General features: G+C 49.2%; 1 protein-coding gene across 1 annotated transcript in view; it reads right to left on the bottom strand.

The window, feature by feature from the left end:
* Nucleotides 1–16,923, bottom strand: part of TMEM165 (transmembrane protein 165) — a 189,118-nt gene extending 172,195 nt beyond the window's left edge. The window contains exon 1 of the mRNA XM_078678185.1: nucleotides 16,504–16,923. Coding sequence (XP_078534311.1) covers nucleotides 16,504–16,680 — 177 coding nt within the window. The 5' untranslated portion in view covers nucleotides 16,681–16,923. The remainder of the gene's footprint in view (nucleotides 1–16,503) is intronic.
* Between the last annotated feature and the right edge of the window lie 5,482 nt (nucleotides 16,924–22,405).

The following is a 22,405-nucleotide window of genomic DNA, read 5'->3' on the forward strand; positions in this document are numbered from 1 at the left end:
TAAATCTCAAAATATAACCAACAATTAACTTTACCAGTATGCTCGGAATGTTTTATTTAAAACCCTGTAGTCAATTGCATCAAAAGTTCATCGTCCTGCTTTTCAAACTGGGAAATGCAGTATAATAAAACAAAACGTTGTCATACAAATAAAGCTGCCTATTTTTATTTATAATCTGTGTTGGCCATGTTACTTTTCATCACTGCTTAGGACTACAAAGCCCTACTGCAGAGCTTTCCAAACTGTGTGTCCCGACACAGTACTGTGTCGCCTGCAAAGGGTGGGTGTGTCGCAGGATGACACCGGTGTTTATGGGCATTTAGCACATAACTGCTGCTAATTAAGAGGCATTAAGCTGTGCTTTAAGGCCTCTGCCGGCGACGTCATTCACCCACTCTCCCCTGGTCTCTGTTGAAAACACCCGATTGTCTGATAAAACATTCCCCCCCTCGGGTCCACGAGATACAGAGGTGGCATGTGGGGGACCATGAGTCGTTCAAATACTTTCGGCGAAATTAGAGAAATGTAAATACAAAACGCTGTTAGAGTGCAAAGTGCCAGGCTTTCTACACAGCAGGGCACGCGATCGTCTATGTGCAAAGCTTATGTCGGCTCTGTGTATGGAAAAAAAAAAGAATTCCAACCATATTTTCTGCAGGAAGCGAAAATAAAATTCTTTCTTTTTAAACAAATATTGTTAGCTTTTTAATAGAACTGTCCGTGTCCTCCTTCCCCACCGGGTCAATTTGTTATTTTATTTTATTCTTAACAAACACATTGTGGCCTCTAAAGAATTGCGTTGGCATGTGCCCATCTAACCGACATACCCCTTCCGTCTACTGTCTGGAATAGACAGAGGGAAGAGGGCGGCAGAGGGAAGAGGGCGGCAGAGGGAAGAGGGCGGCAGAGGGAAGAGGGCGGCAGAGGGAAGAGGGCGGCAGAGGAGAGAGGGCGGCAGAGGAGAGAGGGCGGCAGAGGAGAGAGGGCGACAGAGGAGAGAGGGCGACAGAGGAGAGAGGGCGACAGAGGAGAGAGGGCGACAGAGGAGAGAGGGCGACAGAGGAGAGAGGGCGACAGAGGAGAGAGGGCGACAGAGGAGAGAGGGCGACAGAGGAGAGAGGGCGACAGAGGAGAGAGGGCGACAGAGGAGAGAGGGCGACAGAGGAGAGAGGGCGACAGAGGAGAGAGGGCGACAGAGGAGAGAGGGCGACAGAGGGAGGGAGGGAGACAGAGGGAGGGAGGGAGACAGAGGGAGGGAGGGAGACAGAGGGAGGGAGACAGAGGGAGGGAGGGAGACAGAGGGAGGGAGGGAGACAGAGGGAGGGAGGGAGACAGAGGGAGGGAGGGAGACAGAGGGAGGGAGGGAGACAGAGGGAGGGAGACAGAGGGAGGGAGACAGAGGGAGGGAGACAGAGGGAGGGAGACAGAGGGAGGGAGACAGAGGGAGGGAGACAGAGGGAGGGAGACAGAGGGAGGGAGACAGAGGGAGGGAGACAGAGGGAGGGAGACAGAGGGAGGGAGACAGAGGGAGGGAGACAGAGGGAGGGAGACAGAGGGAGGGAGACAGAGGGAGGGAGACAGAGGGAGGGAGACAGAGGGAGGGAGACAGAGGGAGAGGAAGAGAGAGGAAGAAAGAGGGAGAGAGAGGAAGAAAGAGGGAGAGAGAGCGGGAGACAGAGGGAGACAGAGAGAGGGAGACAGAGAGAGGGAGACAGAGACAGAAGGAGGGAGACAGAGGGAGGGAGACAGAGGGAGAGAGTGGGAGACAGAGAGAGAGGGAGAAAGAGAGAGGGGGAGAGGGAGAGGGAGGGAGAGAGAGGGAGAGGGAGGGAGACAGAGAGAGAGGGAGACAGAGGGAGAGAGACAGGGAGAGGGAGGCAGAGGGAGCGAGAGGGAGAGGGAGGGAGGGAGACAGAGGGAGGGAGACTGAGGAACGGAGACAGAGGGAGGGAGAGAGGGCTGGAAACAGAGGGAGACAGAGAGAGAGAGAGAGAGAGAGAGACAGTGAGAGGGAGACAGAGCGTGAGACAGAAGGAGACAGACAGAGGGAGGAGTGCGACAGGGAGTGAGACATAGGGAGCCAGACAGAGAGAGACAGAGGGAGAGAGACAGAGGGAGGTAGACAGAGGGAGGTAGACAGAGGGAGACAGACAGAGGGAGACAGACAGAGGGAGACAGACAGAGGGAGACAGACAGAGGGAGAGAGAGGGAGGGAGAGAGACAGAGGGAGGGAGAGAGACAGAGGGAGGGAGAGAGAGGGAGAGAGAGAGAGAGGGAGAGAGAGGATGGGAGAGAGAGGGAGCGAGACAGTTAGAGGGAGACAGAGGGAGCGAGACAGTTAGAGAGAGAGAGGGAGACAGACAGAGTGAGTGAGAACCCCCCCGAGCCTCGCCTTAGGTGGTTCGGGCTCGCTCGCTATGATCGCTCGCTGCACTGCCTCACTGTGTCCCAAAATGATGCATCTCCAAAAAGTGTGTCACCAACATGAAAAGTTTGGAAAGCTGTGCCCTACTGTATAAAGAAGACAGAAGTACATGGGTGAAAGGGAATGTAGAGGAATCGTCGAGCCTTACACAGTGGTATCAATCTTGATTAGCATTTTTAAGGCACAAGACGCTGGTGGTAATAATGTTTAAAAACAATAGACTTTTCAATTATTCAAATTAAAAAAAAAATGTTACATTTTAAAAAACATTCCCAGATGGGTAAAACTATAATTAATCAGTAGCCATTGTAAGGGCTCTCAGTGTCCTTCTTGTGATGAACCAGGCTCCCATAATTTGATTGGGCATGGGTTTGTAGATGGTTGGTAGTTATGATCTGGCGCAAAGTGTAAGAGTTTCTCTGCAGGATAAGATCGAGAATTGTTTGAACAATGGGATAAGCCATTCAGTATGGAAGTACTAAATCTTGGTGCAAAATAGCATAAAGTGCATTATTGACTCCATACCTTCCCCTTTGCATCACAAAGCTCATAGTTGATGCAACTGTTAAGAGAATTTAGCAGTATTTATTTTAATGGGCAAAGTGCCTAGGCGGAATATAGGTATAAAGTGGGCCGTGCATCGGGGCTAATGTCATTCAAGTATTGCTCCATGCCTAGGGTGTGCTTTATGTGCAGGTAGTTGCAGGTTATGATGGACGAGCCAATACAAAACTGGAGTTTAGTGTGCAAGAATACTTAATTAACTATGGCAACTGTGGTGCTGGCAATGTTAGCTGACTCTGGCAACAGACGCTCGAGACAAAGGTTTTGGAGGCAATTGCCCACAGGTTATGACAAATTTTCCCTACAGGAGACACTTTTAGCATAACTCTCAGAGACGACTCTTTGTGGTGTTTGCAGTTTAAACTCAACCAGTACTAAACCAGGGCAAGAGCTAGGAGCGCGGAAATAGGAACCAACCGATTTCCCAATAGAAAGGAAGAAGCAGTATGCCAGGGCTCAGATGCAGCAGCGATCTCAAGAAAGCATTTTCCACCTTTACCTTTTGACGCTGTATACTGTTGCTGTACCCCCATAGTTCCGCACAGTAGCTTGCTGCTGCCCCGGACTTTTGCTTGTATATTTGAAGAATGACGCTCAATGAACGGCAGCGATCTTATTTTTTAGCCTAAGGATTGCATTGGCAGACCACTGTAAAGTGGAAGCTGCCCAACCTCCTGTGCAGCTCGTTTTGTGTACAAGATAATATTACCGAGTTGCCCGCAAACAGGATAACTACTATTTGTTACCCAGCTTTGGCGCATGTGTCCCCTCAAGTAGAAATTGTTTGGAGTCGTTCAAGAGGAGGGAGAACAGCAGAGGAGCGAGGACACATCCAGAGCACACTCCCGAACAGAGGTCAAACTAGGGAGTACATTCTCCTCTACTGCCATGCCGAACACAAGCACTTGTGCAATATTTTGGATGGCTTGCAAGAGATTTTCTTCGACTCCTTGTTTCCTAAACGTTTTCCATAGTTTGATACCATTTACCAGGTCAAAGGCTAATTTACGATCAAAAAGGACAAATAGAGGAGGTGCTTGAGCATCGTTGTGCATTTGACACATACCATGAATAGCTTCATGGCTTAATCAATGGTACTAATGCCCTTGCGAAACCCCGCCTGATCATATAGGAGGATTGTATTCTTATCCGCCCAGGTCTGCAGTCTGTTCAAAGATTTTTACGGTACGGTCCAGGAGCGATATCGGCCTGTAATTACACAGTAGCAATTTATTTCATTATTTTGTGGAAAGGGACTACGATGGCAGATTGCCAGGAATGTGGGATGTTATTTGCTCTGAGGATCACATTGAATATCTTGTTCAGGGCCGCAGACAAAACTTTATAATCTCAATGAAACATGTCGATTGGTATGCTGTCTGGGCCATGTGCTTTATTGGCCTTCTGGTCCAACATTGCTCTTTCCACTTCTGGGTGCATAATGTTTAACTGCTCCATTGATGGTGGTAGGGGGGGCTGCGGGGGGGGGGGGCGGGGGGGAAGAGACCCTGCATCCGACAATATATGGTTTTATAATGGTCTAACAGGTCTGCGCTGAGATATGGTTGTCCTGTACTTTCTCTGAATATTTTGGCGATTTTCCTCCAAAAGGATTTACTATCCTTTTCTTCTGCTACTTAGATTGGTCTGCGGTACAAAAGGGGGTGGTGATGGACGGAGCATCTGAACCAATCAAACACTCACACCCAGTCAAAAGATCTGGGTTTAATCCATCACCGTTCTTTAGCCCACTCTGCCACCCCAGTTCAGACATGGCCATATACAAATCAGTCTGACCCTGTGCCTCATGGGAACAGTTCAGCCCGAACTGCCAAGCCATGCCTTCCCTGGACCGGAAACAAGCTTCCTATGACTGGTTTCTGGCATTTCAGCCGTCTTCAGCCAGGCTTGCTTGAATCCAGTGGCAAAGTGAGCAAGGGACTCACGTCTGAGCATACCATACCAACTTATAGCTAACAAAGCGGTACAAAAGATTGGTCTTGCAACACTTCACACAGGTAGTTCAATTTCTTACCTATTACAAGGGCTTTATAATCTCTCCTTATGGCCCTAAAGGATTTCTCTTTTCCTCGAGACCCGTTTCAGACCATTTTTGCCATACCAACTTTTGTCTGGTTTCCTGCATTTACCCCTCGATACCCACGGTGCAGACCAATAGGCCGTGAGTGCCTTTCAGAGTTTAATAGAACTTGTTAGTATTGCCTCCTGCTTGTCGATATCCTTGCTGCAGGTCAGAAAGTGTTCTGGGCACGACTTTGAGGTCTCATAGTTCGAGCACCCTTAGAAGGTGTAGGATAAGAGGTCTATCCCAAGCAGGACATCTATTACTCGCCAAAAATATAACGTCCAAGCACTGCTATTCTTTATGAAAAATACTTTTCACGAAGATATACTCAGAAACTTTAATGGGTTTTATGGTTCAATCATAAGTCAAAAAGTCTAACTTTTTATTCAGTTTTTTGTCTATGCTCCTGAAGTGTGCTCTTTCAAACAGGGCCAGAGTTGAATAGATAAATCCTCACCAATAGCGAAGAGCATGGACCGTTCACACTGGCACAGTTCGATGTCAGATTTAGTCTTTTTCGTTGTATTGACAGACTCCTAAGACCACTGGTTGGAACCACGCTGCTCAACAAGGTTAGATATGTCAGTGGTATCATAGTTTAATCTTGTCAGGCCGAAAAGCTGAAAAATAGGTGGGAAGACTAGTAGCAGCAGGATAGTTAGCCATACATGCCGTCACACCAGATCTAGAAAAGGGGGTGGTGATGAACAGAGTGCCTGAATTAAGCAGACCACTCTTACCCAGTCCAAAGATCAGGGCTTGATCCATCACCGTTTTTTAGCTCACTGCACCATCCCAGCTCAGAACTTGGCTATATGCAAATTAGTCTGTTCCTGTCCCAGTGCATGATGGGGACAGGGCAAACCAAACTACCAAGCCAATTCTTGTACTGGGAAGGAAACAAGCTTCCGGGGACCGGTTTCTGCCATTTCAGGCGTCTTCGGCCCGGCTTGCTTGAATCCTGATGGTGCAATGAGCAAGGGACTCACATCTGAGTATACCCTTCCACGCTTATGGTGGACAAAATGATTCAGAAAAGGGGGTGGTGATGAACAGAGTGCCTGAATTAAGCAGACCACTCTTACCCAGTCCAAAGATCAGGGCTTGATCCATCACCGTTTTTTAGCTCACTGCACCATCCCAGCTCAGAACTTGGCTATATGCAAATGAGTCTGTTCCTGTCCCAGTGCATGATGGGGACAGGGCAAACCAAACTACCAAGCCAATTCTTGTACTGGGAAGGAAACAAGCTTCCGGGGACCGGTTTCTGCCATTTCAGGCGTCTTCGGCCCGGCTTGCTTGAATCCTGATGGTGCAATGAGCAAGGGACTCACATCTGAGTATACCCTTCCACGCTTATGGTGGACAAAATGATTCAGAAAAGGGGGTGGTGATGAACAGAGTGCCTGAATTAAGCAGACCACTCTTACCCAGTCCAAAGATCAGGGCTTGATCCATCACCGTTTTTTAGCTCACTGCACCATCCCAGCTCAGAACTTGGCTATATGCAAATGAGTCTGTTCCTGTCCCAGTGCATGATGGGGACAGGGCAAACCAAACTACCAAGCCAATTCTTGTACTGGGAAGGAAACAAGCTTCCGGGGACCGGTTTCTGCCATTTCAGGCGTCTTCGGCCCGGCTTGCTTGAATCCTGATGGTGCAATGAGCAAGGGACTCACATCTGAGTATACCCTTCCACGCTTGTGGTGGACAAAATGATTCAGAAAAGGGGGTGGTGATGAACAGAGTGCCTGAATTAAGCAGACCACTCTTACCCAGTCCAAAGATCAGGGCTTGATCCATCACCGTTTTTTAGCTCACTGCACCATCCCAGCTCAGAACTTGGCTATATGCAAATTAGTCTGTTCCTGTCCCAGTGCATGATGGGGACAGGGCAAACCAAACTACCAAGCCAATTCTTGTACTGGGAAGGAAACAAGCTTCCGGGGACCGGTTTCTGCCATTTCAGGCGTCTTCGGCCCGGCTTGCTTGAATCCTGATGGTGCAATGAGCAAGGGACTCACATCTGAGTATACCCTTCCACGCTTATGGTGGACAAAATGATTCAGAAAAGGGGGTGGTGATGAACAGAGTGCCTGAATTAAGCAGACCACTCTTACCCAGTCCAAAGATCAGGGCTTGATCCATCACCGTTTTTTAGCTCACTGCACCATCCCAGCTCAGAACTTGGCTATATGCAAATGAGTCTGTTCCTGTCCCAGTGCATGATGGGGACAGGGCAAACCAAACTACCAAGCCAATTCTTGTACTGGGAAGGAAACAAGCTTCCGGGGACCGGTTTCTGCCATTTCAGGCGTCTTCGGCCCGGCTTGCTTGAATCCTGATGGTGCAATGAGCAAGGGACTCACATCTGAGTATACCCTTCCACGCTTATGGTGGACAAAATGATTCAGAAAAGGGGGTGGTGATGAACAGAGTGCCTGAATTAAGCAGACCACTCTTACCCAGTCCAAAGATCAGGGCTTGATCCATCACCGTTTTTTAGCTCACTGCACCATCCCAGCTCAGAACTTGGCTATATGCAAATTAGTCTGTTCCTGTCCCAGTGCATGATGGGGACAGGGCAAACCAAACTACCAAGCCAATTCTTGTACTGGGAAGGAAACAAGCTTCCGGGGACCGGTTTCTGCCATTTCAGGCGTCTTCGGCCCGGCTTGCTTGAATCCTGATAGTGCAATGAGCAAGGGACTCACATCTGAGTATACCCTTCCACGCTTGTGGTGGACAAAATGATTCAGAAAAGGGGGTGGTGATGAACAGAGTGCCTGAATTAAGCAGACCACTCTTACCCAGTCCAAAGATCAGGGCTTGATCCATCACCGTTTTTTAGCTCACTGCACCATCCCAGCTCAGAACTTGGCTATATGCAAATTAGTCTGTTCCTGTCCCAGTGCATGATGGGGACAGGGCAAACCAAACTACCAAGCCAATTCTTGTACTGGGAAGGAAACAAGCTTCCGGGGACCGGTTTCTGCCATTTCAGGCGTCTTCGGCCCGGCTTGCTTGAATCCTGATGGTGCAATGAGCAAGGGACTCACATCTGAGTATACCCTTCCACGCTTATGGTGGACAAAATGATTCAGAAAAGGGGGTGGTGATGAACAGAGTGCCTGAATTAAGCAGACCACTCTTACCCAGTCCAAAGATCAGGGCTTGATCCATCACCGTTTTTTAGCTCACTGCACCATCCCAGCTCAGAACTTGGCTATATGCAAATTAGTCTGTTCCTGTCCCAGTGCATGATGGGGACAGGGCAAACCAAACTACCAAGCCAATTCTTGTACTGGGAAGGAAACAAGCTTCCGGGGACCGGTTTCTGCCATTTCAGGCGTCTTCGGCCCGGCTTGCTTGAATCCTGATGGTGCAATGAGCAAGGGACTCACATCTGAGTATACCCTTCCACGCTTGTGGTGGACAAAATGATTCAGAAAAGGGGGTGGTGATGAACAGAGTGCCTGAATTAAGCAGACCACTCTTACCCAGTCCAAAGATCAGGGCTTGATCCATCACCGTTTTTTAGCTCACTGCACCATCCCAGCTCAGAACTTGGCTATATGCAAATTAGTCTGTTCCTGTCCCAGTGCATGATGGGGACAGGGCAAACCAAACTACCAAGCCAATTCTTGTACTGGGAAGGAAACAAGCTTCCGGGGACCGGTTTCTGCCATTTCAGGCGTCTTCGGCCCGGCTTGCTTGAATCCTGATGGTGCAATGAGCAAGGGACTCACATCTGAGTATACCCTTCCACGCTTATGGTGGACAAAATGATTCAGAAAAGGGGGTGGTGATGAACAGAGTGCCTGAATTAAGCAGACCACTCTTACCCAGTCCAAAGATCAGGGCTTGATCCATCACCGTTTTTTAGCTCACTGCACCATCCCAGCTCAGAACTTGGCTATATGCAAATTAGTCTGTTCCTGTCCCAGTGCATGATGGGGACAGGGCAAACCAAACTACCAAGCCAATTCTTGTACTGGGAAGGAAACAAGCTTCCGGGGACCGGTTTCTGCCATTTCAGGCGTCTTCGGCCCGGCTTGCTTGAATCCTGATGGTGCAATGAGCAAGGGACTCACATCTGAGTATACCCTTCCACGCTTATGGTGGACAAAATGATTCAGAAAAGGGGGTGGTGATGAACAGAGTGCCTGAATTAAGCAGACCACTCTTACCCAGTCCAAAGATCAGGGCTTGATCCATCACCGTTTTTTAGCTCACTGCACCATCCCAGCTCAGAACTTGGCTATATGCAAATTAGTCTGTTCCTGTCCCAGTGCATGATGGGGACAGGGCAAACCAAACTACCAAGCCAATTCTTGTACTGGGAAGGAAACAAGCTTCCGGGGACCGGTTTCTGCCATTTCAGGCGTCTTCGGCCCGGCTTGCTTGAATCCTGATGGTGCAATGAGCAAGGGACTCACATCTGAGTATACCCTTCCACGCTTATGGTGGACAAAATGATTCAGAAAAGGGGGTGGTGATGAACAGAGTGCCTGAATTAAGCAGACCACTCTTACCCAGTCCAAAGATCAGGGCTTGATCCATCACCGTTTTTTAGCTCACTGCACCATCCCAGCTCAGAACTTGGCTATATGCAAATTAGTCTGTTCCTGTCCCAGTGCATGATGGGGACAGGGCAAACCAAACTACCAAGCCAATTCTTGTACTGGGAAGGAAACAAGCTTCCGGGGACCGGTTTCTGCCATTTCAGGCGTCTTCGGCCCGGCTTGCTTGAATCCTGATGGTGCAATGAGCAAGGGACTCACATCTGAGTATTCCCCTTCCACGCTTATGGTGGACAAAATGATTCAGAAAAGGGGGTGGTGATGAACAGAGTGCCTGAATTAAGCAGACCACTCTTACCCAGTCCAAAGATCAGGGCTTGATCCATCACCGTTTTTTAGCTCACTGCACCATCCCAGCTCAGAACTTGGCTATATGCAAATTAGTCTGTTCCTGTCCCAGTGCATGATGGGGACAGGGCAAACCAAACTACCAAGCCAATTCTTGTACTGGGAAGGAAACAAGCTTCCGGGGACCGGTTTCTGCCATTTCAGGCGTCTTCGGCCCGGCTTGCTTGAATCCTGATGGTGCAATGAGCAAGGGACTCACATCTGAGTATACCCTTCCACGCTTATGGTGGACAAAATGATTCAGAAAAGGGGGTGGTGATGAACAGAGTGCCTGAATTAAGCAGACCACTCTTACCCAGTCCAAAGATCAGGGCTTGATCCATCACCGTTTTTTAGCTCACTGCACCATCCCAGCTCAGAACTTGGCTATATGCAAATTAGTCTGTTCCTGTCCCAGTGCATGATGGGGACAGGGCAAACCAAACTACCAAGCCAATTCTTGTACTGGGAAGGAAACAAGCTTCCGGGGACCGGTTTCTGCCATTTCAGGCGTCTTCGGCCCGGCTTGCTTGAATCCTGATGGTGCAATGAGCAAGGGACTCACATCTGAGTATACCCTTCCACGCTTATGGTGGACAAAATGATTCAGAAAAGGGGGTGGTGATGAACAGAGTGCCTGAATTAAGCAGACCACTCTTACCCAGTCCAAAGATCAGGGCTTGATCCATCACCGTTTTTTAGCTCACTGCACCATCCCAGCTCAGAACTTGGCTATATGCAAATTAGTCTGTTCCTGTCCCAGTGCATGATGGGGACAGGGAAAACCAAACTACCAAGCCAATTCTTGTACTGGGAAGGAAACAAGCTTCCGGGGACCGGTTTCTGCCATTTCAGGCGTCTTCGGCCCGGCTTGCTTGAATCCTGATGGTGCAATGAGATATGATATGATATGTCAGTGGTATCATAGTTTAATCTTGTCAGGCCGAAAAGCTGAAAAATAGGTGGGAAGACTAGTAGCAGCAGGATAGTTAGCCATACATGCCGTCACACCAGATCTGCCATTCTGAGGGGGTAGTGGGGCGCGGAGTAGTTTTCATCTGCGGCAAATGTGCGGGTGCTACATAGATGATTACACGAAAATCAGGTCGCAGGAATTCACAGCGAATTTAAGATGCGCTAAGACAAGGGCCTCTCACGGATATCAGGTGACAGGAGAAAGCATAAGACACACAACTGATGGACTGAATGCAGAATAAATAAAAACATTCACCCCCAGTCAAGATGTCTGGGTTAAATCCATCATTCTTTTGCTCACCATGCCACCCCAGTTTAGACCTGGCCATATGCAAATCATTCTTGACCCTGTGCCTCATGGGAACAGTCCAGCCCGAACTGCCAAGCCAGATCCTCCCTGAACTGGAAATAAGCATCCTAGGACCGGTTTCGGGGTTTCACTCATCAGCCAGGATAGCTTGATTCCAGTGGCACAGTGAGCCCGGAACCCACATCTTTTTACAGAAGAAAATAAGGCACACCAAGGAAGCCATGAAGGACATATGGCTCTCACACAAACATGTAGAATTCCAGAGTCTCCTGGCATGGCAGCAAGTTTGAATCTCACATAGCACTGACTGAAATCTAAGTGGATGCTTTGAGACCAGTTGTCCCGATATTTATGAAAGCTTATCCAGCATTAATCAATTACTTAAAGATCTCTACACATCTGTATAAGCGGGGGGTCTGAGGCACATTTCTTGTATTGGACTCAGTCCAGTCCATGACCCTCAAAGGAAATGCAAGAAATGTGCCTCAGACCCCCCCCCCCCGCTTATACAGATGTGTAGAGATCTTTAAGTAATTGATTAATACTGGATAAGCTTTCATAAATATCGGGACAACTGGTCTCAAAGCATCCACTTAGATTTCAGTTAAGACCCAATTTTTAGTGGGGACCTATCCTGACAAAATGTCGACACAAACCCATGGAAACCAAACACTCATGTTTTTGTATTGGTTTCCAGGCAACACACTGGCTAATCAAGTGATCCTGAGATGGTCTAATCTTTGCAGCAGTATAGAACACAGGATTTGATAATTGGGCAGGTAACTCATTTTGTAAAAGGTGTGATACCTGGTCATGTCTCTGGCACCTTTACTATTCAGATGTTGTGATGGGCAGGCCACAGGCTTAGTGACTGGAAGTGGACAGGTGCAGAGTCAGTGAGCAACAAAACACACTTCCTACTCAACTCAATGGATGTTTATTGGAAACCAGACACAGGCACTTGACGTCTGTTGGATCAGAGAAGTCCTACGCCTGGTAATGGACATGCCCCCCCTTCCCTGGGTGCTCCAGCTGTACTGATGTTCAGATCCCCAATACTAATTTCTGTGTTATAGGCAACTATGGATCATGCCTGTGTGCCATGACATAGGCCTGTCTCACGGATTGTGGTCTTGTTGGACCGGAAGCAGTGCCCAAAGCCTTATCCTTATAGTGGTGAAAAGCAACCAGGAGTTAAGCAACAAAAGCATGGAGGTGGCAGCATACTGTGTAGGGATCAGCAGAACCTGAATGGAGCTTCAGATCAAAGGTAACATGTAACCGAAGCTCCATTAAGATGTGAGCCTGGTGGAAGGGGGGTGGGGGTTGCGCTTTTTGCGTTAGGGCTGGAGATTTTTAAAAAGTAATCCCAAAACAATGCTCACAATGACCACTGCGTAAGTTCAACAGAAGTTTGGGCAGTTGCCTGGGCAGGGTTAAAAAGTGGAAGAGGCATGAACTATGTATGCAATGGCTTGGCAAATGGAGTGAGGAAGGTAGCAGAGGCCCACGTTGTAGATACACCATGTCTCGGTTTGAGACAGCGCATGGGCGCTGTTTTAGAGCCGAGACCTAAAAAGGGGGATAACTGGGTGTTCCAACGAGACTGGCAGATAGAATTTCTCAAAGTTCTCCATGGACAATGGTTGATCCCATCCTGGACAATGGTTAATCCCATCCTGGTTTTTAGGGACCAGCATGAGACCCGATGATGAAGCATGCCACTAAGAGTGGGTGGGAAGCTTCATACCAAACCATTGCCATCCTCTAGATACGTTCAGCATAACCATGGGCTAGAGGAGATAGGATACCCTTTGGTGTGATTATATTTATACTGAGAGATAATATCCTATGTCCTTAAAATTCACTCTCCCCATCCCCAACAGACACTTTTTGGTGCAAATCGAGTTTGAGTACATTGGAAGGAGCATTATCACCTAAGGGATAGCTCTGGTGACAATGCCCATGTCTGGTGCCTACACTCAGGATAGTTGGATGTCCAGATCTATGAATGCTGTGCATATAATTTATGTACAACCTGAAAGACAACGCTACTGTCAAAAGCAAGAATCTCTACGATTGGTTACTCGTAGTCCATGGAGAGGCCATAATACAGTAACAACAGCACTCCCTTGTATTTATATATGCACTGCATCACTGCGTCCTGCCTTTTCAAACTTGTATAGTTTGACAGTAAAGTACTTGTGAACCCTTACTCTGCTGTCAACCTGAACCACTGACTGTCAAATGCAGCATGATTTTGAGCATGTTACCAGTACAAAAGCAATGTACAGGAAAAATACACTCTGTGTACATATTCCAACAAGTGCATCACACTTTTTCCTATAATTAGTATGGATATTTAGGAACCACCATTATAGAGAACGTGGTCATTCTACAAGAAGGCGTTCTTAAGAAATCAGTATCAAAATATGTATTTTATAAAGCACATTGCCCATCCAGGATTTAACATTGCTATGTTTAGAGGGTATGATACTGTATATGCTGTGGGTCATATACTAATTTAAACCTATCTCCTATAAAGTATGTTGAAAAAAGATACTATTTCTGTTTCATTTGGAATAATGTTCTCAAAGGGCAAAGCAACAGGTGTTTTTAGGTCTCGCGACCTATCGATGCGCGCAAGCGAGAATTCAAGTAGCCAAAATCCTCATGAAACCACCAGCTTTTTGCTGGCGTTTTCATGAAGTTCACGTGAACCACGTGATCAAACACGAACGCGCATCAGCCTCCCTCCCTCCTAATTGCATTTTTTTAACGGCCGCCGCACAGCACATCAAAGGGCTTCGCCCAGCGTGCGCTCTGCGGCTTCTCGGCTTCTCCTCCCCCAATTAGTCATTTTCGCCGCTCCCCTGCCCGCCGTGTCGCATTTCTCCTCCCCCCTCCCCTTCTCTGCCTTCCTTTCCCGGCGCACGCATTTGTTGACATTTCTTTCGCTGCTTTGAACTCCACTCCAGCACATGCTGTGCTTGTTCTTAGAGTTTCATGTTGCCTTACTGCATCTTTATTGATGATGTTGATTCCCTCTTAATACAAATTTTACCGTAATCTCCTCTCGTTATTCTGGGTGACCTCAACCTTAATGCTGACAGTCACACATGTTTTACCCTTATAATTAATTTTTTTGTTTGCCTCGGCTCGTGTATCCGCATGGCGCCCGCTTCAGGATGCTGTGCTTCAAGGTTTTAACCACATTTGCATTTCACAACTAGTAGTATGTGTTGAAGCTCTACAGAATGTAACTCCCCACGACTTACGGAAAAACAACGAAGATCGGACAATGTACTAAACACCGGTAAAGACTTCTCGGCATCCAGAACAATAGTCAGAACAAATGAACATCTCCGGGTGATGCAGACAAATAATTATTCCGACTGTGCCCGCGGTGTGGCGCTAAAAAGTCCTCTCCGACACACACGATGTATGTAATGTGTATATCTCGAGAGCACAAGGAATAACACTGCACCAACTGCGCATTGTTTAAAAATAAGAAAACTCTTCGGGCATAACAAGATCGAAGCTTCACACATACTATGGAGCACACAGCAGAGGCAGAATTCAGCCACAACAGTGACATGGACAGCGAAACCACTGCTTCTACAGGAGCCAGGATGATTATAGCCAGCCCACACTGCACCGCGTCCGATGCATCATAAGAGTAAGAACATGCTCCGGTGCAGCCCACATCGCCGACTACGTCTTTGGTCCAAAGACCAAGACGACGCTACGCATCACGAGTACTGTTACCCCTCATGCAAACAAAATATTGCACTCACCACTGCCACTACCCCACCATGCAAGAATGTTCTCGATCCCGATTGGGCAGCCACTCCACCAGAAGGGGTCGGTTCTGACACGCTGCCAGCACCTAAAAGTGAATTGGCACCAACCGTGCCTTCGGCACCAAGGCATCACTTTGGAACCGACAAACATCGGCACTGAAGAATACTAAGATACGAATGAAACCGAAAAAACGCTCGGAATCAAGTGGAATGGAATCGAAACACACTTCATAATCGAGGGCTGAAGAACTCCACGGACCCTCTTCTAAATAGAAGAAAATCAATAGGTCTGTGGTTTCAAACCTGTAGACTGTTTCTAAAGACATGCCGCCGGCGCCAAAGAAATAGACACCACAAACTAATACGCCCACTTGAGACAAAGGTGTAGTTTTTGAGTGACTGCACCATTTTACGCAGGAGGCTGTAAAAAGAAAGACTGAGGAGGAATATTTTAAACAGCTTCCACCAACAAGCATTGGCATAGCCAATAGGTCTCGCTTGTGGGACCTTATAAGTATTTAGTTTTGCAGCACAATATCCTTGGTGCACCAAGGATATTGTGCTGCAAAACTAAATACTTATAAGGTCCCACAAGCGAGACCTATTGGCAATGCCAATGCTTGTTTAGGTTTGGTTGCTTCCTGCATGGATACAGCACAATTATGGATTGTATATAAGAACGGCTCAATATGGCATGCGAACAACACTGTTATTTTTAAGACTGCACACATTCATGGTAGAGCAATTAACAAGTTTTAATTTTGCCAATTGAGGGTATTCCGTCTCTCTCTGAAGGAATGAAGGATGAATCAAGAATCAAACAGGTTACTTGCCAGCCCCGCACTCCGACCAATAACCCGCTAAACTAAGCTCAGCTTTTTGAGACATGTGCATGACTGCAATCTCAAACAAGCATATCTTGAAAAGTTCTAATGCGCAAACTAGAAACGGACCTTGCATCAACAATCCAGCAGAAGCGCCTTTTAACGTAAAAACTAAATGAGCACATTACCCTGCCATAGTAGGAATTTAAGAGAATTGACGAAAAGAGCCGTCATCTTGAAATAACGTTAAAAACAGGTGCAGTATGCTCTGTACTGAAATATGATTAAACTGCATGCTGCTTCTGCCATCTCAAACCACTCCACTTAAATATCTCAGTAGCCAGCTTATAAACATTAACAACTACACCAAAAACATGTTTGTTCTAATAGTATAGGGCTTTTCCAATAGGTGTAAAATGCTCGACTGATCACTATGTTTTGATGTATTGGTTTCAGAGGATAAATCTGCCCACTAATTGTTTGAAGTATTAGCTCCGCCTCCACTGTGTGATTATTCCTTCCCCCTCCCCCTCTGAAGTTCCGGTTTAGTTATACCCCTGCGCAGAGACTTAAATGTATACGTTATCGCCTTCCCCTAGGGCTCACCTCTGCAGGGCCTTGCGGGGGTGGCTCGGGTTTGTGCTGCGGTCGGGCAGGGGGTGGTTGTGGCTCCTTATTTCCGTGTCCCCCGCCGTCATCTTCTTGAATTGCGATAGCCGGCCCAGGCAGTGTCGGGAGTAGCAGGAAGAGGAAGAGCAGGACCGATGTGGGAAGACTGTGCATTTTCGAGACTGCTCCACGGGAGTTCTCAATTGTTAGCCGGGGAAAAATATGATTTGGCTGGTCTTCGATGGCTATTGCTCAGTACCCATGCTCTCTTCCTGCAGATGTGCGCGGCGGCAGCAGGCCAGGGCACCGAGCAGCCACCTCGACCGGTGTCAACACACAAGCAAGCAACTTCCCATCGGCGCGCAGCGCAACTTCCAGCCTTGTGAGCCGCTCCCATTACACAGCCCGGAAGTACCTATTGGCCTGCACCAGATCAGCTAGCCTATAAAATTGCCGAGAAGAGCTGACTGTACGATGACGTCAACAACCTGTTTCAAGCTTGGTGTCAGCGCGGGAGCCTCTTAGGAAGCATACGGTGGCCTGTTCAGCATTTGAGTGTCCCATGGACCCATAGTAATAGAACAGGGCAACTGTAGTCATAATTTTGAGCTGCTTGGATGTGATAAAGAACAGGAGTGCCAATGTGCGCGTTGTTAGCGCCATGCTGCGAGACGAAACAGTATCCCCCTTCCCTTCTGTGCAGTTCAGGGGCCATCATGTTTTTAGGTTTCGACCTGGCGATCTGCGCAAGCAGTTCGCGCAGGTGAAATCTTTTGTTTACCATATTGGCTATCGGAACGTCCCCCACCTCCCATTAGCTAGCTCCATAAATGGAGGCTAGCCATTGGGAGCCGGATCTGTCCGTCAAGGCCGGACCAGATTCGGGGGCGTTCCCGCGATTTTTTCCCTCTCCGCCTCTGCGATGTCGTCATCGCGGCGGTGGGCGGAGTTTCGTTTTTTTTCCTTCTGTGTTTGTTTTGGTCATTCCATGCGAGGAAGCCCAGGTGAGTGCTTGTTTTTTAGTGGTGGAGCACGTGAATTCAGTGTACGTTGGTTAAAAATACATGATGAAGACACAGGCCACGATCTGGCTGTTCATCAAGTGCATGGGCGCTAAAAGTAGTTTTTGCCCCTTTATTTGTAGTGAGGACTCCGCAGTGGTTTGTCTGATGTGAAATTGCTCGGCTGATCCCCTTTGTTGCAGCATGCATAACTTTTCATTCTTTCAGTTCGACTTTACAGTCCGTTTTAATAATGTCCTTAAAACTGCGGGAGTCCAGTACCCAAACGGCCTAAATATGGGCCAAACATCTCGTGCCCCTCGTGAGACACTTGTAAAACTGCTCATAAGATTTGCAACAGGGAGTTTTTTCATGGTTTGGCATTTTTCGTAATGCATTACAGTTGAATTTATATAGCGCTTCATATCCTAGCCGCACTGCAAAGCGCTGAAGAGCATCAGAGGCCATAAAGTACGTGCTGCAAAGGTGATTAACAGCAAATGGGTAGGGAGTGCAGAGTGGATAGGGAGTGCAGAGTGGATAGGGAGTGCAGGGTGGATAGGGAGTGCAGGGTGGATAGGGAGTGCAGAGTGGATAGGGAGTGGAGAGTGCATAGGGAGTGGAGAGTGCATAGGGAGTGGAGAGTGCATAGGGAGTGGAGAGTGCATAGGGAGTGGAGAGTGCATAGGGAGTGGAGAGTGCATAGAGAGTGCATAGGGAGTGCAGAGTGCATGGAGAGTGCAGAGTGGAGAGTGCATAGAGAGTGCATAGGGAGTGCAGAGTGCATGGAGAGTGGAGAGTGGAGAGTGCATAGGGAGTGGAGAGTGGAGAGTGCATAGGGAGTGGAGAGTGCATAGGGAGTGGAGAGTGCATAGGGAGTGGAGAGTGCATAGGGAGTGGAGAGTGCATAGGGAGTGCAGAGTGCATAGGGAGTGCAGAGTGCATAGGGCGTGCAGAGTGCATAGGGAGTGCAGAGTGGGGAGTGCAGAGTGCATAGGGAGTGGAGAGTGGAGAGTGCATAGGGGGTGGAGAGTGCAGAGTGCATAGGGAGTGAAGAGTGCATAGGGAGTGAAGAGTGCATAGGGAGTGCAGAGTGGATAGGGAGTGCAGAGTGGAGATTGCATAGGGAGTGCAGAGTGGATAGGGAGTGGAGAGTGCGTAGGGAGTGGAGAGTGCATAGGGAGTGGAGAGTGCATAGGGAGTGGAGAGTGCATAGGGAGTGGAGAGTGCATATGGAGTGGAGAGTGCATAGTGCATAGGGAGTGGAGAGTGCATAGGGAGTGGAGAGTGCATAGGGAGTGGAGAGTGCATAGTGCATAGGGAGTGGAGAGTGCATAGGGAGTGGAGAGTGCATAGTGCATAGGGAGTGGAGAGTGCATAGGGAGTGGAGAGTGCATAGGGAGTGGAGAGTGCATAGGGAGTGGAGAGTGCATAGGGAGTGGAGAGTGCATAGGGAGTGCAGAGTGCATAGAGAGTGGAGAGTGGAGAGTACATAGGGAGTGCAGAGTGCATAGTGCATAGGGAGTGGAGAGTGGAGAGTGCATAGAGAGTGGAGAGTACATAGGGAGTGCAGAGTGCATAGAGAGTGCATAGGGAGTGGAGAGTGCATAGGGAGTGCAGAGTGGAGAGTGCATAGGGAGTGCAGAGTGGAGAGTGCATAGGGAGTGCAGAGTGGAGAGTGCATAGGGAGTGGAGAGTGCATAGGGAGTGGAGAGTGCATAGGGAGTGGAGAGTGCATAGGGAGTGGAGAGTGCATAGGGAGTGGAGAGTGCATAGGGAGTGGAGAGTGCATAGGGAGTGCAGCTCGAGGGAGTGGAGAGTGCATAGGGAGTGGAGAGTGGAGAGTGCATAGGGAGTGGAGAGTGCATAGGGAGTGGAGAGTGCATAGGGAGTGGAGAGTGCAGAGTGCATAGGGAGTGGAGAGTGGGGAGTGGAGAGTGCATAGGGAGTGGAGAGTGGAGAGTGCATAGGGAGTGGAGAGTGCATAGGGAGTGGAGAGTGCATAGGGAGTGGAGAGTGCATAGGGAGTGGAGAGTGCATAGGGAGTGGAGAGTGCATAGGGAGTGCAGCTCGAGGGAGTGGAGAGTGCATAGGGAGTGGAGAGTGGAGAGTGCATAGGGAGTGGAGAGTGCATAGGGAGTGGAGAGTGGAGAGTGCATAGGGAGTGGAGAGTGCAGAGTGCATAGGGAGTGGGGAGTGGAGAGTGCAGAGTGCATAGGGAGTGGAGAGTGGAGAGTGCATAGTGGAGAGTGGAGAGTGCATAGGGAGTGGAGAGTGCATAGGGAGTGGAGAGTGCATAGGGAGTGGAGAGTGCATAGGGAGTGGAGAGTGCATAGGGAGTGGAGAGTGCATAGGGAGTGGAGAGTGCATAGGGAGTGCAGAGTGCATAGAGAGTGGAGAGTACATAGGGAGTGCAGAGTGCATAGAGAGTGCATAGGGAGTGGAGAGTGCATAGGGAGTGCAGAGTTCATAGGGAGTGCAGAGTGGAGAGTGCATAGGGAGTGCAGAGTGGAGAGTGCATAGGGAGTGGAGAGTGCATAGGGAGTGGAGAGTGCATAGGGAGTGGAGAGTGCATAGGGAGTGGAGAGTGCATAGGGAGTGGAGAGTGCATAGGGAGTGCAGCTCGAGGGAGTGGAGAGTGCATAGGGAGTGGAGAGTGGAGAGTGCATAGGGAGTGGAGAGTGCATAGGGAGTGGAGAGTGGAGAGTGCATAGGGAGTGGAGAGTGCAGAGTGCATAGGGAGTGGGGAGTGGAGAGTGCAGAGTGCATAGGGAGTGGAGAGTGGAGAGTGCATAGGGAGTGGGGAGTGGAGAGTGCATAGGGAGTGGAGAGTGCATAGGGAGTGGAGAGTGCATAGGGAGTGGAGAGTGCATAGGGAGTGGAGAGTGCATAGGGAGTGCAGCTCGAGGGAGTGGAGAGTGCATAGGGAGTGGAGAGTGCATAGGGAGTGGAGAGTGGAGAGTGCATAGGGAGTGGAGAGTGCAGAGTGCATAGGGAGTGGAGAGTGCAGAGTGCATAGGGAGTGGAGAGTGGAGAGTGCATAGGGAGTGGAGAGTGCATAGGGAGTGGAGAGTGCATAGGGAGTGGAGAGTGCATAGGGAGTGGAGAGTGCATAGGGAGTGGAGAGTGCATAGGGAGTGGAGAGTGGAGAGTGCGTAGGGAGTGCAGAGTGGATAGGGAGTGGAGAGTGGAGAGTGCGTAGGGAGTGCAGAGTGGATAGGGAGTGGAGAGTGGAGAGTGCATAGGGAGTGGAGAGTGGAGAGTGCATAGGGAGTGGAGAGTGGAGAGTGCATAGGGAGTGGAGAGTGCATAGGGAGTGGAGAGTGCATAGGGAGTGGAGAGTGCATAGGGAGTGGAGAGTGCATAGGGATTGGAGAGTGCATAGGGAGTGGAGAGTGCATAGGGAGTGGAGAGTGCATATGGAGTGGAGAGTGCATAGGGAGTGCAGCTCGAGGGAGTGGAGAGTGCATAGGGAGGGGAGAGTGGAGAGTGCATAGGGAGTGGGGAGTGGAGAGTGCATAGGGAGTGGAGAGTGCATAGGGAGTGCAGAGTGGAGAGTGCATAGGGAGTGCAGAGTGGAGAGTGCATAGGGAGTGCAGAGTGGAGAGTGCATAGGGAGTGGAGAGTGCATAGGGAGTGGAGAGTGCATAGGGAGTGGAGAGTGCATAGGGAGTGGAGAGTGCATAGGGAGTGGAGAGTGCATAGGGAGTGCAGATTGGAGAGTGCATAGGGAGTGCAGAGTGGATAGGGAGTGCAGAGTGGAGATTGCATAGGGAGTGCAGAGTGGATAGGGAGTGGAGAATGGAGAGTGCGTAGGGAGTGGAGAGTGGATAGGGAGTGGAGAGTGCATAGGGAGTGGAGAGTGGAGAGTGCGTAGGGAGTGCAGAGTGGATAGGGAGAGGAGAGTGGAGAGTGCGTAGGGAGTGCAGAGTGGATAGGGAGTGGAGAGTGCATAGGGAGTGGAGAGTGGAGAGTGCATAGGGAGTGGAGAGTGCATAGGGAGTGGAGAGTGCATAGGGAGTGGAGAGTGCATAGGGAGTGGAGAGTGCATAGGGAATGGAGAGTGCAGAGTGGATAGGGAGTGCAGAGTGGAGATTGCATAGGGAGTGCAGAGTGGATAGGGAGTGGAGAGTGCGTAGGGAGTGGAGAGTGCATAGGGAGTGGAGAGTGCATAGGGAGTGGAGAGTGCATAGGGAGTGGAGAGTGCATAGGGAGTGGAGAGTGCATAGGGAGTGGAGAGTGCATATGGAGTGGAGAGTGCATAGGGAGTGCAGCTCGAGGGAGTGGAGAGTGCATAGGGAGTGGAGAGTGGAGAGTGCATAGGGAGTGGGGAGTGGAGAGTGCATAGGGAGTGGAGAGTGCATAGGGAGTGCAGAGTGGAGAGTGCATAGAGAGTGCAGAGTGGAGAGTGCATAGGGAGTGCAGAGTGGAGAGTGCATAGGGAGTGGAGAGTGCATAGGGAGTGGAGAGTGCATAGGGTGTGGAGAGTGCATAGGGTGTGGAGAGTGCATAGCGAGTGGAGAGTGCATAGGGAGTGGATAGTGCATACGGAGTGGAGAGTGCATAGGGAGTGGAGAGTGCATAGGGAATGGAGAGTGCATCCCCTCTACTTCTCTTCTATGGACACTTGTACTTCTTCTACTTCTCCACCAGCACAGTGTGTGTTTCCACTCGCCCGTGGCACTGGAGACTGAAGCACATCCTTCTTAGGGTGAAAACCGTCTTGCTGGTCATTATGGACACTCTTTTCAGTTCTGTACTTTTATGTGATCACACTATGCATTATGGGGGGTGTAGTGTTGCTTTGATTCCATTAGAACACAGCTGAAAACAATGATTTGTACATAAAAACTCTAGTCCCACTAAATCTTGGAAGTGCTTATTCACACACACACATG

Source organism: Lissotriton helveticus, chromosome 2_2 (genome assembly GCF_964261635.1).
Source record: "Lissotriton helveticus chromosome 2_2, aLisHel1.1, whole genome shotgun sequence".
Lineage (NCBI taxonomy): Eukaryota > Metazoa > Chordata > Amphibia > Caudata > Salamandridae > Lissotriton > Lissotriton helveticus.